The sequence below is a fragment of the Chiloscyllium punctatum genome, chromosome 15, assembly GCF_047496795.1.
Source record: "Chiloscyllium punctatum isolate Juve2018m chromosome 15, sChiPun1.3, whole genome shotgun sequence".
NCBI classification, from domain to species: Eukaryota; Metazoa; Chordata; class Chondrichthyes; order Orectolobiformes; family Hemiscylliidae; genus Chiloscyllium; species Chiloscyllium punctatum.
The window spans coordinates 35,340,555-35,356,245 of record NC_092753.1 but is presented as its reverse complement, the minus strand read 5'-3'; the positions used below and the strand labels follow the sequence as shown (position 1 = coordinate 35,356,245).

Genomic DNA, 15,691 nt, shown 5'->3' with positions numbered 1-15,691 from the left:
TATGCCCTCTAGTTCTGGACTCCCCCACCCCAGGGAAAAGACTGTGTATTTACCCTATGCATGCCCCTCAATTTTGTAAACCTCTATAAGGTCACCCCTCAGCCTCTGACGCTCCAGGGAAAATAGCCCCAGCCTGTTCAGCATCTCCCTATAGCTCAAATCCTCCAACCCTGGCAACGTCCTTGTAAATCTTTTCTGAACCCTGTCAAGTTTCACAACATCTTTCCGATAGGAAGGAGACCAGAATTGCATGCAAAATTCCAACAGTTGCCCAACCAATGTCCTGTACAGCCGCAACATGACCTCCCAACTCCTGTACTCAATACCCTAATCAACAAAGGAAAGCATACCAAAAGCCCCCTTCATTATTCTATCTACCTGCGACTCCACCCTCAAAGAGCTATGAACCAGCACTCCAAGGTCTCTTTGTTCAGTAACACTCCCTCGGACCTTACCATTAAGTGTATAAGTCCTGCTAAGATTTGCTTTCCTAAAATGCAGCACCTCGTATTTATCTGAATTAAACTCCATTTACCACTTCTCAGCCCATTGGCCCATCTGGTCCAGATCTTGTAACCCTCTTCGCTGACCACTACACCTCCAATTTTGGTGTCCTCTGCAAACTTACTAACTGTACCTCTTATGCTCACATCCAAATCATTTATGTAAATGACAAAAGGTAGAGGACCCAGCACCAATCCTTGTGGCACACCACTGGTCACAGGCCTCCAGTCTGAAAAACAACCCTCCACCACCACCCTCTGTCTTCTACCTTCGAGCCAGCTCTGTATCCAAATGGCTAGTTCCCCCTGTTTTCCATGAGATCTAACCTTGCTAATCAGTCTCCCATGGGGAACCTTGTCGAATGCCTTACTGAAGTCCATGTAGATCACATCTATTGCTCTGCCCTCAATCTTCTTGGTTACTTCTTCAAAAAACTCAATCAAGTTTGTGAGACATAATTCTAGGAAAAACAGTTTTATTAGAAACTGCAGTTAGCTGGCAATCACAACTAAAAGTGAATGTTTATTGCTGCATCCCACTCTCTCAAGCTTCAGACAGCTAAAAGCCTCAACCCACATCTCAGCTTTCACACTGACGTCTATTTGACAGCAGTAGGCGCATCAGTCAAACACATTGCATCATCTTCTTCCCTCTTGCAAACCAAGATGCTCTATATAGTTAGAGAAGCACCAAACCAATGGAATCCAAGCGTGGCTGTGTGTCCTCACACACCTGAAGAGGATATTGCTTGCCTTCATTAGAGTGACCAGCAACATAGGCTGAAGCTCTATTCCATCACACAATCTTATTGGTTTTGCTGATTGTTTCCTCCCTGCTTCTATCCCTTCCAGTTCTCAAGCTGCTCAGTGTATTCTTTGTGGTGAAGACAATTCCTTCAAGGGTCATGATGAGGGGACCATCATGATTCATACAGGAAACAGTGGGCAAACTGCAGAACTACTGCTTCTAAACCTCAAGGGCCTGCTGCATAATGTATTTTTTGTGGCAATGTGGCTCTCACTGTATGCTTCCTCGGCATGTTTGGTTTGAGTCTGCAGTGAACCCTTGTGCTAGGTGGGTGGCTCTTAACACCCAACAGTCATCCTCTGGTTGGATATAGTGGGTCAAAGACTGAGGAACCTGTCCATCCCTGAGTTATGTTTCTGTAATTGCTATGATATCCCAGTCCCATCTTCCTAACCATGCCCTGATTTCATCAGCCTTCCTTGTTATGCCCCTTGCATTGAAATAAATGCAGTTTAATTTATTAGTCCTACCTTGTCTCTGTCTGCCCCGACTGTTTGACTCGCTTCTTTTCTCAACTGTACCAGTCTCAGATTAACCTCTTTCCTCACTATCTCCCTGAGTCTCACACCCCCACCTTCCTCGTTTAAATCTTCCCGAGCAGCTCTAGCAAATTTCCCTGCCAGTATATTAGCCCCCTTACAATGTAGGTGCAATCCGTCCTTCTTGTACAGGTCACTTCTACCCCAAAAGAGATTCCAATGATCCAAAAATGGGAATCCTTCTCCCATACACTAGCTCCTCAACCATGCATTCATCTGCTCTCTCCTCCTATTTCTGCCCTCACTAGCTCATAGCACCGGGAGTAATCCAGATATTACTATTCTCGAGGACCTCCTTTTTAAATTCCTGCCTAGCTCTCTGTAATCTCCTTTCAGAATCTCAACCTTTTCCCTTCCTATGTCATTGGTTCCAATGTGGACAATGACCTCCTGCTGGCCCCTCTCCCCTGTAAGCACATTCTGCACCCTCTGAGACATCCTTGATCCTGGCACCAGGAATCAACCTACCATTCTGATTTTTCACTGCTGGCCACAGAACTGTCGGTCTGTCTGTACCTTGGACTAGAGAATCCCCTAACACAATTGATCTCTTGGAACTAGACGTACCCCTCGTTGCATTAGAGCCAGTCTCAATACCAGAAACTTGGCTGTTCGTGCTACGTTCCCCTGAGAATCCATCACCCCCTACATTTTCCAAAACAGCATACCTGTTTGAAATGGGTATAGCCACAAAAGACTCCTGCACTAGCTGCCTACCTCTCTTACCTTTCCTGGAGTTAACCCATCTATGTGACTGTATAGGAGATTACCCTCCCCCTTCCTATAACTGCCATCCATCACATACTGATGCCGTTGCAAATTCCTCATTGCTTCTAATTGTCTTTCCAATCGATTCATTTGATCTGATTCGCAACCAACAGCATTTGTGACGGAAAGCCCTTAAACTCTCTTTAAACTCCCACATCTGACAAGAAGCACATATCACTGTACTAAAGGCCATTTTTGCTCCATCACACTCTACAGACCCAGAAAATAACATCGTCTTACTCCTCTACAAACACTGCCCGGTTAAATTAATAGTTATGGCTTATATTTTAAGTGTAATCAAGAGACATATCTCCAAAAACATAATCAAGTAAGAACCACTCTACTCACTACTGCAGACTTTCTGTAGGCCACTAAAAAGAACACACTTATCGGATTCTGTGCTGTGATCGTCACCCAAACAGTTCCTCCAAGATCAGTTGCGAATTTCACTGTTTGTTAATTTTCCCAGATGTACTCCGATGTCCAATGATACATGATTTCAAACAGCAGAAGCAGTGTCAGTTTCTTTCTCTCTCTCTCTCTCGTCTGCACTGACTTCACCATGTGCTTCCTTTGTCTGTTCTTCTCCCTTTCAAAACTGCTGTTGTTTTGACTTTTTTTCTAAAGTTCCAAAACAATGCAATGGCATATAAAACAGTAAATTGCTGGCCCTGGAATTCGAGGAAATCACCTCAGCACCTAAAATACCTCAAAAAAAAAAGGAGCAGCTGTTACAGCCAGAAATGTTTCCCGTCTCAATCTTGAATTACCCAGTATTTGAATAGAAACAACCAGTCCAACAAAAAGAAACCAGAGTTTCAACTAGTTTTTGAACTGTGTTTAGGTCAAAAGGATTTTGGGTACAGGATGGAGATTTAATTGTTCCCTGGCTGTCCTCTCATTATCAACTTATTCAGATTTAGAGAATAGAGTCTCAGTTATAAACATTAAATTACTATTCCTTGCAGTCTAGTGGAAGCTACCTGAATACATCACTGTTGTCAGAAACCAAGTCAGATACAATCCCATGTGCCTTGGGACAACATGTCATGGAAATAGCTTGACTGAACTGACCCGTCAAATCTCAATTTATGTTTTTCCTTTTGAATAAAGGTGGAATGAGCAAGGGCTTTTCTCATTGGAGTGAAGAAGGATGAGAAGTGAATTGATAGAGGTGTACAAAATGTTGAGAGGTATAGATAGAGTGGATAGCCAGAGACTTTTTTCCATGGCGGAAAAGTCTATCACGAGGGGACATAAAACTTTAAAGTAACTGGAGGAAGGTTTCGGGAGATGTCAGAGGTAGGTTCTATACACAAAGAGTGGTGGGTGCATGGAATGCACTGCCAGCAGTGTAGTAGAGTCAGATACATTAGGAACATTTAAATGACTCTTAGTTAGGTACATAGAAGATAGGTTAGTCTGATCTTAGAGTAGGATAAAAGGCCGGCACAACAATGTGGGCCAAAGGGCCTGTACTGTGCTGGTCTGTTCTATGTTTAAATCATAGACATTAATTAATTATCTTGTGGTCTAAATTTACTGTGCTAAAGCCTTGTGCTATTAATGAATTGTTAAATCTCTGGCTTAAACTATAAATCTGGAGGCTAAAGTCAGCTATTCAGAAAGTCTGTACTTGTTATTCAAAAATTCTGATTAGAAACCACTAGGGTCAATTTTGAGGGCCATTAAGTATTTTAAATGTTACTATGCTTCAAATGCAGGGTTAAAAAGAGGTTGATTTAATTTGGCTGCCTCCATGTATTAAAATTAACAGTCATTTCCATCTATATTTAGAAAAATTATTTGAGAACCAAAAATGCACAAGTACTATTAAAGGCAGAAATCAGAAGACAGAAATAAGCCAATTAAATAATTGGCTAATAGAGGATGCCTTAAAGAATACCATAACCCATTGGGAGCTGTATAAGATCAAAAGATAGCAACACGAGTTGTACATTTAAGTGAATGCAGGAACGATTTACAACAGATTTTACTTACAAAGAGTCGTCATATTTAATTCTTCAAATCAGACTGTAACCTCAGTTGTGTGCTTAGCATCAATTCTACATGTAAGGACACTTATTTTTCCCTGTGAGCAGCTTTCCTTTAAGTCAGTTAATTTCACGTTAACTATTGCATGGAACAGATTTAATTCAAGCTTTATATCAAATTGGAAAAAAAAAGTGCTTTACAAGGGTATCTGAAATTACATAAAAACATTGAAAATAAGAGCCAGGTAGGCCATTCAGCCCTTCAACATTGCTATTTTCACCATTCATTACGATCGTGGCTGATCATGTAATTCAATAGCCTGTTCCTGCTTCTCTCCGCCGTATTCTTTAATCCCTTTAGTCCCAAGTGCTATATCCAATTCCTTCTAAAAATCACGCAATGTTTTGGCCTTGCCTGCTTTGTGTGGTAGCAAATTTCAGAGGCTCACCACTCTCTGGGTGAAGAAATTTCTCCTCATCTCAAATATCTCAATATAAAATGGCTCAAACTGATGAATTTTCAAAGTTACCAGAAAGAATGATGCTACCAATCCCAGCAAGGGCTACAAGGAAGAATAAAGATGAACACAGAAAGACAAAAGCTGAAAGAGAAGTGTATAAAGAATGCACTGGGCTAGGGTTTAACATGGAAGCGTGAGTGAGTTTTGGTGTAAAGAATTAAAAGCAGAGAAAGTGACAAATGCTCAGAAAGCTGGCCCACTGATTTCTATATTTCATTGGAGTGTATTCGACTGTGCACACAGAGCTCCCTCAAGAAAGATAAAATGTTAATTTTCAAAAGGCTAAAATAGAATAATATTGACATGCTATTATTCAGTTAAAAGTATGGTCCAAGAGTTTCACTGGCTTCTTGAAACTTATCTGTGAAACAAGAGCATGTGTGGGCCAAGGTTGAAGTCAATTCCAGGCAAAGATCTCAGTAATTACTTAGCTCTCAGTTGTTTTCTAACTGCAAGTGGGAAGGGTTTAGTTTTTAAAAAATTACTTTTGCTGAAATTTTACCTTGTGCAACTTAAAGATCATTTTCTACATTTTGGAAGTCAGCATTATCACATCAGGACAGACTAGACCTCAAAAAGGAGGACTAAAAAAATGTCCAGCAACGTCACTTGCAATTCACAATCCTTCACAGTGGCTATCAGAGTCAGAGTCACACTACCCATAACTGGAAATTAAAATCCACAGAACAACCAAATCAGACAAAGAAAATATATCCTCAAATTCACTTTAAAGAGGAAGACCTTTTATTTTTAAACCGTAAGATATAGTTCTTATCTTCCCAACAAGATGTGGAGGTGCCATTGTTGTTCTTACTACCCCCAGGAAGTTTAAAATCTTGCTATTGCCAGAGACAGAGCTAAAGTCAAATATAAAGATTAATCATAACATTCTGTAAACAAATTAACCCATGTTATATGAATAAGATAGAAAGCTATCAATAAAATATAATTATATGCAAAAACATAGGTTGTACAAGTTAGAAAATAAGCTTATTTATAAATGCATTTGGAACACAGGTCATACCATTAAAAAGATTTCCAAAAGTACACACATGAAGCCCATGTTTTCCACGAGTCAATCCAGTAAAAGTTCCTTTTATTAATACTTGACCATTTGCCTACAAAAATAAAATAATAAATAAAGTTCACAATATGTTATTTTAACCAAGTAAGCATTCAAACACAGCCAACGATTTTTCATTAACAATGATGACAATCATAAAGGCCAAAGTACCTGGTTAGGAAATTTTGAAATGCCCCCAAACTAACAGCTAGGCAGGCACACTGGTTCTCAACTAATTACTTCCAAAAACGACTTCTCAACACATGCAACAGTTATCCTTGCCATTTTTATTAACATATAATTTAAGGTCTTTCAAAAAAATTTGCAGTAAACCAATTGTTCAAATAGGGAGTGTTACATTGTGAGAGATTCCATCCAAAGATTGGCACAACTCAAACAGCAAGTGAGTTTTCCTTTTACCTTACATAATGCTTATTCCTAAACCAACACGAATAATACCAAAACAAAGAAAAGTACAAAGTACACGATGGGAACAGGTCCTTTGACCCTCCAAACCTATGCCAACACCTTTTTGCCTCTATACACCATCTTTTGCCTCTACACACTCCATATGCCTCTATGCCCTTCCTTTTCATGTATCTGTCAAGATGCCTCTTAAAACATTGCTGTTGTGTCTGCTTCTGCCACCGTCTTTGGCAGTGCATTCTAGACATAAGACCATAAGACATAGGAGTAGAAGTAAGGCCATTCGGCCCATCGAGTCCACTCCGCCATTCAATCATGGCTAATGGGCATTTCAGCTCCACTTACCCGCATTCTCCCCGTAGCCCTTAATTCCTCAAGACAACAAGAATCTATCAATCTATGCCTTGAAGACATTTAGCTTCCCGGCCTCCACTGCACTCTGCGGCAATGAATCCTACAGGCCACCATTTTCTAGCTGAAGAAATGTCTCCGCATTTCTGTACTGAATTTACCCCCTCTAATTCTAAGGCTGTGTCCATGGGTCCTAGTCTCCTCACCTAACGGAAGCAATTTCCTAGCGTCCACCCTTTCCAAGCCATGTATTATCTTGTACGTCTCGATTAAGTCTCCCCTAATCTTCTAAACTCCAATGAATACAATCCCAGGATCCTCAGCCGTTCCTCATATCTTTGCCCATCATATGTTAGATTCCAGGGATCATCCATGTGAATCTCCGCTGGACACGTTCCAGTGCCAGTATGTCCTTCCTGAGGTGTGGGGACCAAAACTGGACACAGTACCCCAAATGGGGCCTAACCAGAGCTTTATAAAGTCTCAGTAGCACAATGGTGCTTTTATATTCCAACCCTCTTGAGATAAGTGAAAACATTGCATTCGCTTTCTTAATCATGGACTCAACCTGCATGTTGACCTTTAGAGACATTTACCACCTTGTGTAAAAAGCATGCCTCTCATCTCCTTTTAAATTTGCCCTTTTTACCTTAAACCTACACCCCTTAGTAAATAACTTTTCTACCCTGCAGAAAAAACTCCACAATCCATTCTATCCATGCCTCTCAATTTTGTAAACTTCTACCTAGTTTCGAAATTAGTATTGACTGTGGTCCTTAGGTAATTCCCAGGCAGGCAACTGGAACATGCCACAGGCAGGAGGCCAACAGCATGCAGAATCAGAGCCACACAACAGGTAGCGCAGAATGATTTTTAAAATCTCGAATTTAATAGTATACAATTCATTGGTGGCTACAGGAACTACCTATGAATTGTGGTGCTTGGCAATTGATGACTAATAAGTTTTAAAAACGGGCCCCTAAATGGGTATTAAAGTTCTTCATAAGTTTAGTTTTGCAAACAATGCTTGTGTGAAGTGGAATTATGCAGCTTCACTGTTAAAGATTAACAATTTTTCCTTTTCTTACTGGTTATATACCACAACAGCTTTGTCACAAAAATCGCAAAAAAATTTCCAATGGATCCACTGGTGGGAGTGCTAAACTTACATAACAAGTACCTATTAATATTTACAGATATTATGTGATCTGGGATAACACATCATTACAGGTCCAGGAATTCCCAAACTGAATTATCAACTTTACTTTCCCATTAGGTTAGGAAATAGTGAGCTGCTAATTGCCCCATATGCATCATCAGTACTGTACTTAAAATGATATTGGTTGCAGCACGTGAGGATAGATTGGGGGTGGGGGGAGCGGAGGCAGAAAGAGAGCTGCAGAGTATAAATCCACAATTTGTTTGGGAATCCATAATCACTCCACCCTACAATGGCCATTTCATCTTGTGCAGATTGCCACCTTAACATGGCCACAAGTTAGGTCATCTCTCCTTTATGCAAAAAGACCCTAGCGATCACAGTCAGTCAATCTCAATATACTTAACAGCTCTTTTTTAAAAATTTGTTCACTGGATCAGACATTAAAGGCAAGGCCAACATTTATTGCCCATCCCTAACTGCCCATAAGGAACGACTGCAATCCACAGGATAAAAGTACACTTACGCTGCCAATTGGCCTCCCACTACATCGTCAGACTTCTGTGATTCTCTTGTGAATAACATTTCAGAATTTTGACCCAGCAGCAGGGAAAGAACACAAAACAGTACAAGTCAGGATCAGGTGTGGCTTGGAGGGGAATTGGCAAGTGGTGTCCTTTTTCTTAAATTTACTCATGGGATGAGGACATCACTGGCAGGGCCAGCATCTACTGCCCATCCCTATGAGAAAGTGACGTATTTTGAACCACTGTTGTCCACATGCTAAAGGTAGACACACAATGCCATTAGGGAGGGAATTCAAGGATTTTGACCCCCAAAAAATTGAAGGTACAGCAATGATTTCCAAATCAGGATAGTATGTAGCTGGGAGGGGAACTTGCACTCCCAAGTATCTGCCAGTCTTGTCCTTCTAGATGGAACTGGTGATGGGAAGGAAGGTGTCAAGAAGCCTTGGTGAATTTTTGCAGAATTTCCTGTAGATTGTACACGCTGCTGCTACGGAGTGTCAGTGGTGGAAGGAATGAATGTGGTACCAATCAAGTGGGCAGCTTTGTCCTGGATTATGTCAAGCTTCTTGCAAATTGGAGTTGCACTCTTCCAGGTAACTGAATATTACATCATTCTCCTGAGTTCAACCTTGCCGTTGTTTTGGGGAGACAAAGCAGGATTCCTCAACTCTGACCTGTTTTTGTGGCCACAATGGATAGTGCAGTTCACTTTCTGATCAACATCTTGGGGATTGCAATCGATAACGAGGTACTCAGTGATGGTAATGATATTGAATGTCAAGGGACTATGGTTAGATTCTTTGTTAAAGACAGTTATGGCAGAGCATTTGTGTGGCTTGAATATCACTTGCCACCGTTCAGCCAAAGCCTGGATATTGTACAGGTCTTGCTACATTTAGGCACAGACTGCTTAGAGGAGTTGCAAATAGTGAATTTTGCAAACTTCAGTAAACATCTCCAGCTCTGACCTTCATAGACAAGAGCTCTTTGATGAAACAGCTGAAGACGGTTGGGCCTAGCACTGAAGAACTTGGCTCATGACACATTGGTAGTATTCCAAAAGACCATATTCCAATTAATCCATAGGTGTATCATGAAATCAAGCTCCTCAGCGATGTTAAGAGGAAAATACCCTGAGAAACTCTTGCTGTGACGACTGACCTCGAGCAACCACAATCATCCTCCACCTTGAGGTATGACTTCAGGTATGACTTCAACCACACAAAATCACACCCCACAACTGCCCTTCCCACTGACTCCAGCTTTGACAGGGCTCGTTGATGAAGTCACACTCAGTCAAAGATGGCATTGATGTCAAGGACAGACAGTCTCACTTTACTTCTAGAATTCAGCTCTTCTGTCCATATTTTAACCAAGGCTGTAATGAGGTCAGGAGTGAAATGGTTCTTGCAGAAGACAGACTGAGAGACAGTGAACAGGTTATTGTGGATTAGGTACTCAGTACTTAATTGTGATATTATTTATTCAGTATGCATATGGCTGGTCCAGTTCAGGTTCCAGTTCCCTTGATAACCCCAAGATGTTGGTAGTGGAGGATTTAGTGATGGGCATCCCATTGAATATAAATGGTGAGATGGTTAAACTCTCTCTTGCTAAAGATTGTCAGTGCCTAGCACTCGTGTTGTGTATATGCTACTAATCACTTATCAACCCAAGTCGGGGCGTAGTCCAGGTCTTGGTACACATGGACATAGGCTGTTTCAGTGTGAAAAGTCACAAATAGTGCAATCAGGAGTAAACATTCCCACTTCTAACCCTATGGTGGAAGAAAGGTCAATAATGAATTAACTGAAAATGATAAGGCCTAGGTCACCAGCGAGGAACTTTAGGGACTGAGAGGATTGTCCCCCTCACTGCCAGTGACACCAGTTTTGATCTAACTCATTGAAGCTGCACTCAGTCCAATATGGCATTCATGTCAAGGATCATCCACAATTCTTTATATCACATGAAGTGAAACAAATTAGCTAAACGGTGACACTTGTGATGCTGACTGAAGATGGCTCCAAATGCTGTCGCCTTGTCTTTTACACTGTGTACCGGGCTCCACTTTACTGAGGATAGAAGTATTTGTTGAGCTTCCTGCTTCAGCTATTTGTTTAATTATTAACCAACATTCATGACTGCATATGTCAGGAGTGCATAGCCAAAATCTGATTTGTTAGTTGTGGGGTGACCGAGTTCTGTCTACACTTTGCTACTGCTGGAATTTAGCATAACGTAGTCTTCTATGGCAACTCAATTGTAGGTGTGCCTGGTGTGCTTCCCTACACCATTCACAGAACCAGGATTGGTCCACTGGCTTGATAATAATGGTAGATTGGAGAAATGCTAGGTCATAGTGTTACAGATTGTAGCAAAATACAATGCTCTTGCAGCTGATGGCTCACGATGCTTCATAGATGCCTGTCTTGGAATTGCTAAATTTGTTTGAAGATATTGTAGAAAAAGTGTGGTGCTGAAAAAGCACAGCAGGTCAGGCAGCATCCAAGGAATAGGTGCATTTGGGCATAAGCCCTTCGTTAGCCCTACCTGATGAAGGGCTTATGCCCAAAATGTCGATTCTCCTGTTCCTTGGATGCTGCCTTACCTGCTGTGCTATTCCAGCACCTCACTTTTCGACTCTGATCTCCAACATCTGTAGTCCTTACTTACTCCACATTGAAAAATATTGTCCAGCATGTCTGTAGCAGGACCAATGTGAGTATTAGACTTCATCTCCAGAAGGACTGTCCAGTCATCACGATGACCAATAATGTCATACATCTATGATAGATAGACCAGCAACAAAGACAAGCAGGTCTTTTCCTCTGACTCTGATCAGCTGCTGCAGACCCAGTAGAGCAGATATGCTTCTATAGGGTCTCACCAGTTGTGCATTGTCTGCCCTTGCTATTCTAATGCTTCTTCCAAATGGTGATCAATATAAAATCGCACTGATTCATTAGCTGTTCAAACCATTTGTAGTAATCAGAAGAAAACTTGCTTGCACATTTGACCTAATACCATCTGGCCTCCTGGAGCTTAGAGACAAAAGTAAGGACTCTCAAGGCAACCCATTCCAAAAGTATACCCCACCACCTCAGTGGGGTCTATGTTTCTGATGGGATAGGACATATCCAAGGATAGTGATGGTAATGTCTGTGGCACAGTCATACTCACCAAATCAAATTTTACGATGTCTGGCTACTGTTCAACAAGTGTCCAGATCAGCCCTTCCAATTTTGGCATGTCTCCAGACATTGGTTGACAGAACTTTGCAGCTTTGCCTAGGCTGGCTTATCATTTTTCATTTTCACGGCTAGGTTGATGCTCAGCACTCTTTCCAGTTTCATTCCTTTCCAACCTTGATAGAAGAATTGATTACCTTGCTAGGCCATTTTAAAAGATATTTAAGAGAATCAACCATGCTGCTTGATCAACTTACATTTGTAATTTCCTAAAAATGACATTTGAAGCAAATCTCTCCATAATTTAGAGGTTTTGTGGTTAGATGTCATACAGCATGGAAACATCCCTTCAGTTCAACCAGTCCATGCCCAACATAATCCCAAACTACACTAGTCCGACCTGCTAGAAACCAGCTAATAGAACAGCATGGTGACTCAGTGGTTCGCACTGCTGCCTTCCAGTGCCAGATTCAATTCCAATCTTGGGTGACTGTTTATGTGGAGTTGTACATTCTCCCTGTGTCAGTGTAGGGTTGTATGGGGGTGGATCTGGTTGGGATGGTCTTCGGAGGGTTGCTGTAGACTCAATGGCCTGCTCCCACACTGTAGGGATTCTATGATATCCCTTCAATCCTTTCCCAGTTGTGCTTATTCGTCTTTAAAATGTTGTAACTGTCAGCATCCATCAATTCCTCAGAGTTCATTCCACAAGCAAACCACCCTCTGTGTAAAAAATTTGCTCCTATGTCTTCTAGAAATCTCTCTCCTCCCACCTTAAAAATATGCCCAGTAGTCTTGAAATTTCCCACCCTAGAGAAGAGATACCTACCATTAACCCTATCTATGCCCCTCATGACTTTATAAATGAGTCACAAGTCCTTGAACCAAGTACCGGCACCAATAAGGAGATAAAATTAGGTTGTAGATATTTTCCAATCCACCTGTTCAGAGACATTATTACACTCCTCTGGAGCAGGTGGGACTTGAGCCCAAGACTCAGGAGTAGAACACTACCACTGCACCACAAGAGCTCTCAAAAATTGCACATATTGTAAAAAGTGCAGTAGGTTGTCCTTAGCTCTTTACCTGATCTTAATTTTCTCAGGGGATTTGTTCAACTCTACTACGCAGTAATAAATACCTCTGTGGTGTGAAAGTCTGACGCCAACATCGGCCAATTGAAACAAACTGGTTTGGATCTCCCGTTTAACGGGAACGGGTGAGCTTCCGAAACATAAAGGAAGTTAAAAATCTGGATCAGAGAGGATATACCGGCGGCCCTAGATTATCCATTCCTCACCACTAACATGACATGAGCTATACACCAAATAAGAATAAAAGCTAATAAAAGGTTGCTGCATTTTGCTTCCCAAATCGCAGTACAGTTAACCAAGAGCAGAAACTGGAGGATGACTCTCATTTGCCCGAATTGTCTTGTCCATGTCAAAGTGAAACCCCGGTGCGTCCATTTCCAAGCGTTCCTGCCTCTTTTTTTCCCCTTTGTTAAAACTCATTCATCTCAATCCGGAAACGAGGGCACTAAATTCACATTATTTAAACTCATCTCGTGTCTGGGTTTAACCGTACACACGGCGCCAGCCAACCCCTGCCGCCATGTTATTAAAGTGGAGGCGCTGTTCTGGAAGGTTCCGCCGGTTGGGCCAAGAACCCCAGTGAGAAACTCACCTGTGATTCAAAAACGACGACTCCATTGACGCCGCTGATAGGGTCGGATAAATCATGGACATAAGGATAAACATCGTGCTGATCTTTCAGGACACAAACAGCTTTTATTTCCATCTCTGTCCTTGTCAATGACCAGCAACGCCGCGCCTGCGCACTCTGCCCCCACACTTGGTCGAATGGACGTGATGCCCTTCGGCTTCTGGGTGGGCAGCCTTCCTGCTGCTTACTCTATGTTGATTCATGTCGTGGGATTTTTCTTCTTGCTTAAAACGGTGTTTATTATAGTCAACAACTCTATAAGTTCGAAGGAAAGGTCACTAGGACCAAAACGTTAACTCTAATCTTTCTGCACAGATGCTGCCTGACCTACTGAGCTTTTGCAGCAACTTCTGTTTTTGTTCAAACTGCATGGCCTATTTTTTTTCAGCAATAATGGCAAACAAGTCACAGTGGTCAATTAAAATGATTGACCATGACTTAAAACATATAACATATAGAACATAGATCAAAACAGCACAGCCAACCATGCTAAACCAATTCTGCTTGGCTGCACAGAGTTGGCATCCCTCTATTTCCTGCCTGCTCATGTGTCTGTCTAAATGCCTGTTCAATTTTGCTAAAATATCTGCTTTTATAAAGTCAACCGGCAGCATGTTCCAGGTACCTGCCACCCTCTGTGTGAAAACGGTGCCTCATACATCTCCCTTGAACTTTTCCCCTCTTGCCTTGAATCTATGTGCCCCAGTATTTGACAATTCCAGCCTGGGGAAAAAAGACTATCCACCTTATCCATGTTTCTCGCATACAACAAACTGTGTTTTAACCAGCACTTTATGAAGCAACACTCTCAATAAACTAGCAGAAGCCACCACAGAACACACCAGATGGCCTCCTTCTTTAGAGACCGCACATTTCCCTTCCCACGTGGTTAAAGATGCCCTCCAACGCATCTCGTCTATGTCCCGCACCTCAGCCCTCAGACCCCACCCCTCCAACCGTAACAAGGACAGAACGCCCCTGGTGCTCACCTTCCACCCTACCAACCTTCGCATAAACCAAATCATCCGACATTTCCGCCACCTCCAAACAGACCCCACCAACAGGGATATAATTCCCTCCCCACCCCTTTCCACCTTCCGCAAAGACCGTTCCCTCCGTGACTACCTGGTCAGGTCCACGCCCCCCTACAACCCACCATCCCATCCTGGCACTTTCCCCTGCCACCGCAGGAACTGTAAAACCTGCGGCCACACCTCCTCCCTCACCTCTATCCAAGGCCCTAAAGGAGCCTTCCACATCCATCAAAGTTTTACTTGCACATCCACTAATATCATTTATTTCATCCGTTCCTCCCGACGCGGTCTCCTCTACATTGGGGAGACAGGGCGCCTCCTAACAGAGCACTTTAGGGAACATCTCCGGGACACCCGCACCAATCAACCACACCGCCCCGTGGCCCAACATTTCAACTCCCCCTCCCACTCTGCCGAGGACATGGAGGTCCTGGGCCTCCTTCACCGCCGCTCCCTCACCACCAGACGCCTGGAGGAAGAACACCTCGGAATACTTCAACCCCAGGGCATCAATGTGGACTTCAACAGTTTCCTCATTTCCCCTTCCCCCATCTCACCCTAGTTCTAAACTTTCAGCTCAGCACTGTCCCCATGACTTCTCCGGACTTGTCCTACCTGCCTACCTCCTTTTCCATCTATCCACTCCACCCTCTCCTCCCTGACCTATCACCTTCATCCCCTCCCCCACTCACCCATTGTACTCTATGCTACTTTCTCCCCACCCCCACCCTCCTCTAACTTATCTCTCTACGCTTCAGGTTCACTGCCTTTATTCCTGATGAAGGGCTTTTGCCCGAAACGTCGATTGCGAAGCTCCTTGGATGCTGCCTGAACTGCTGTGCTCTTTCAGCACCACTAATAGAGAATAGCAGAAATTATATACTGGAAGTTTACTGTGTCATCGCGAGTTCCACAATGTCCAAGTTGTCAGTTGAGGGTGCAAGTGAGAAGGCTCTCTGATTGTAAATTTTACTTAAGGTAAAGTTGCATTATTATTTAAATGTAAATAAATTGTAACAGTCAATGCTAACAACTGAGCCACCATGCCACCTATACACATCCTGATAAAGCTCTTTCGT

General features: G+C 42.5%; 1 protein-coding gene across 1 annotated transcript in view; it reads right to left on the bottom strand.

Moving 5' to 3' along the window:
• LOC140486194 (superoxide dismutase [Cu-Zn]-like) overlaps positions 1-13,698 on the bottom strand; it is a 41,096-nt gene extending 27,398 nt beyond the window's left edge. The window contains exons 1-2 of the mRNA XM_072584981.1: positions 13,540-13,698; positions 6,158-6,251 (exon numbers count right to left, since the gene is read on the bottom strand). Of these exons, the coding sequence (XP_072441082.1) occupies positions 6,158-6,251; positions 13,540-13,653 (208 nt within the window). The 5' untranslated portion in view covers positions 13,654-13,698. The remainder of the gene's footprint in view (positions 1-6,157; positions 6,252-13,539) is intronic.
• Between the last annotated feature and the right edge of the window lie 1,993 nt (positions 13,699-15,691).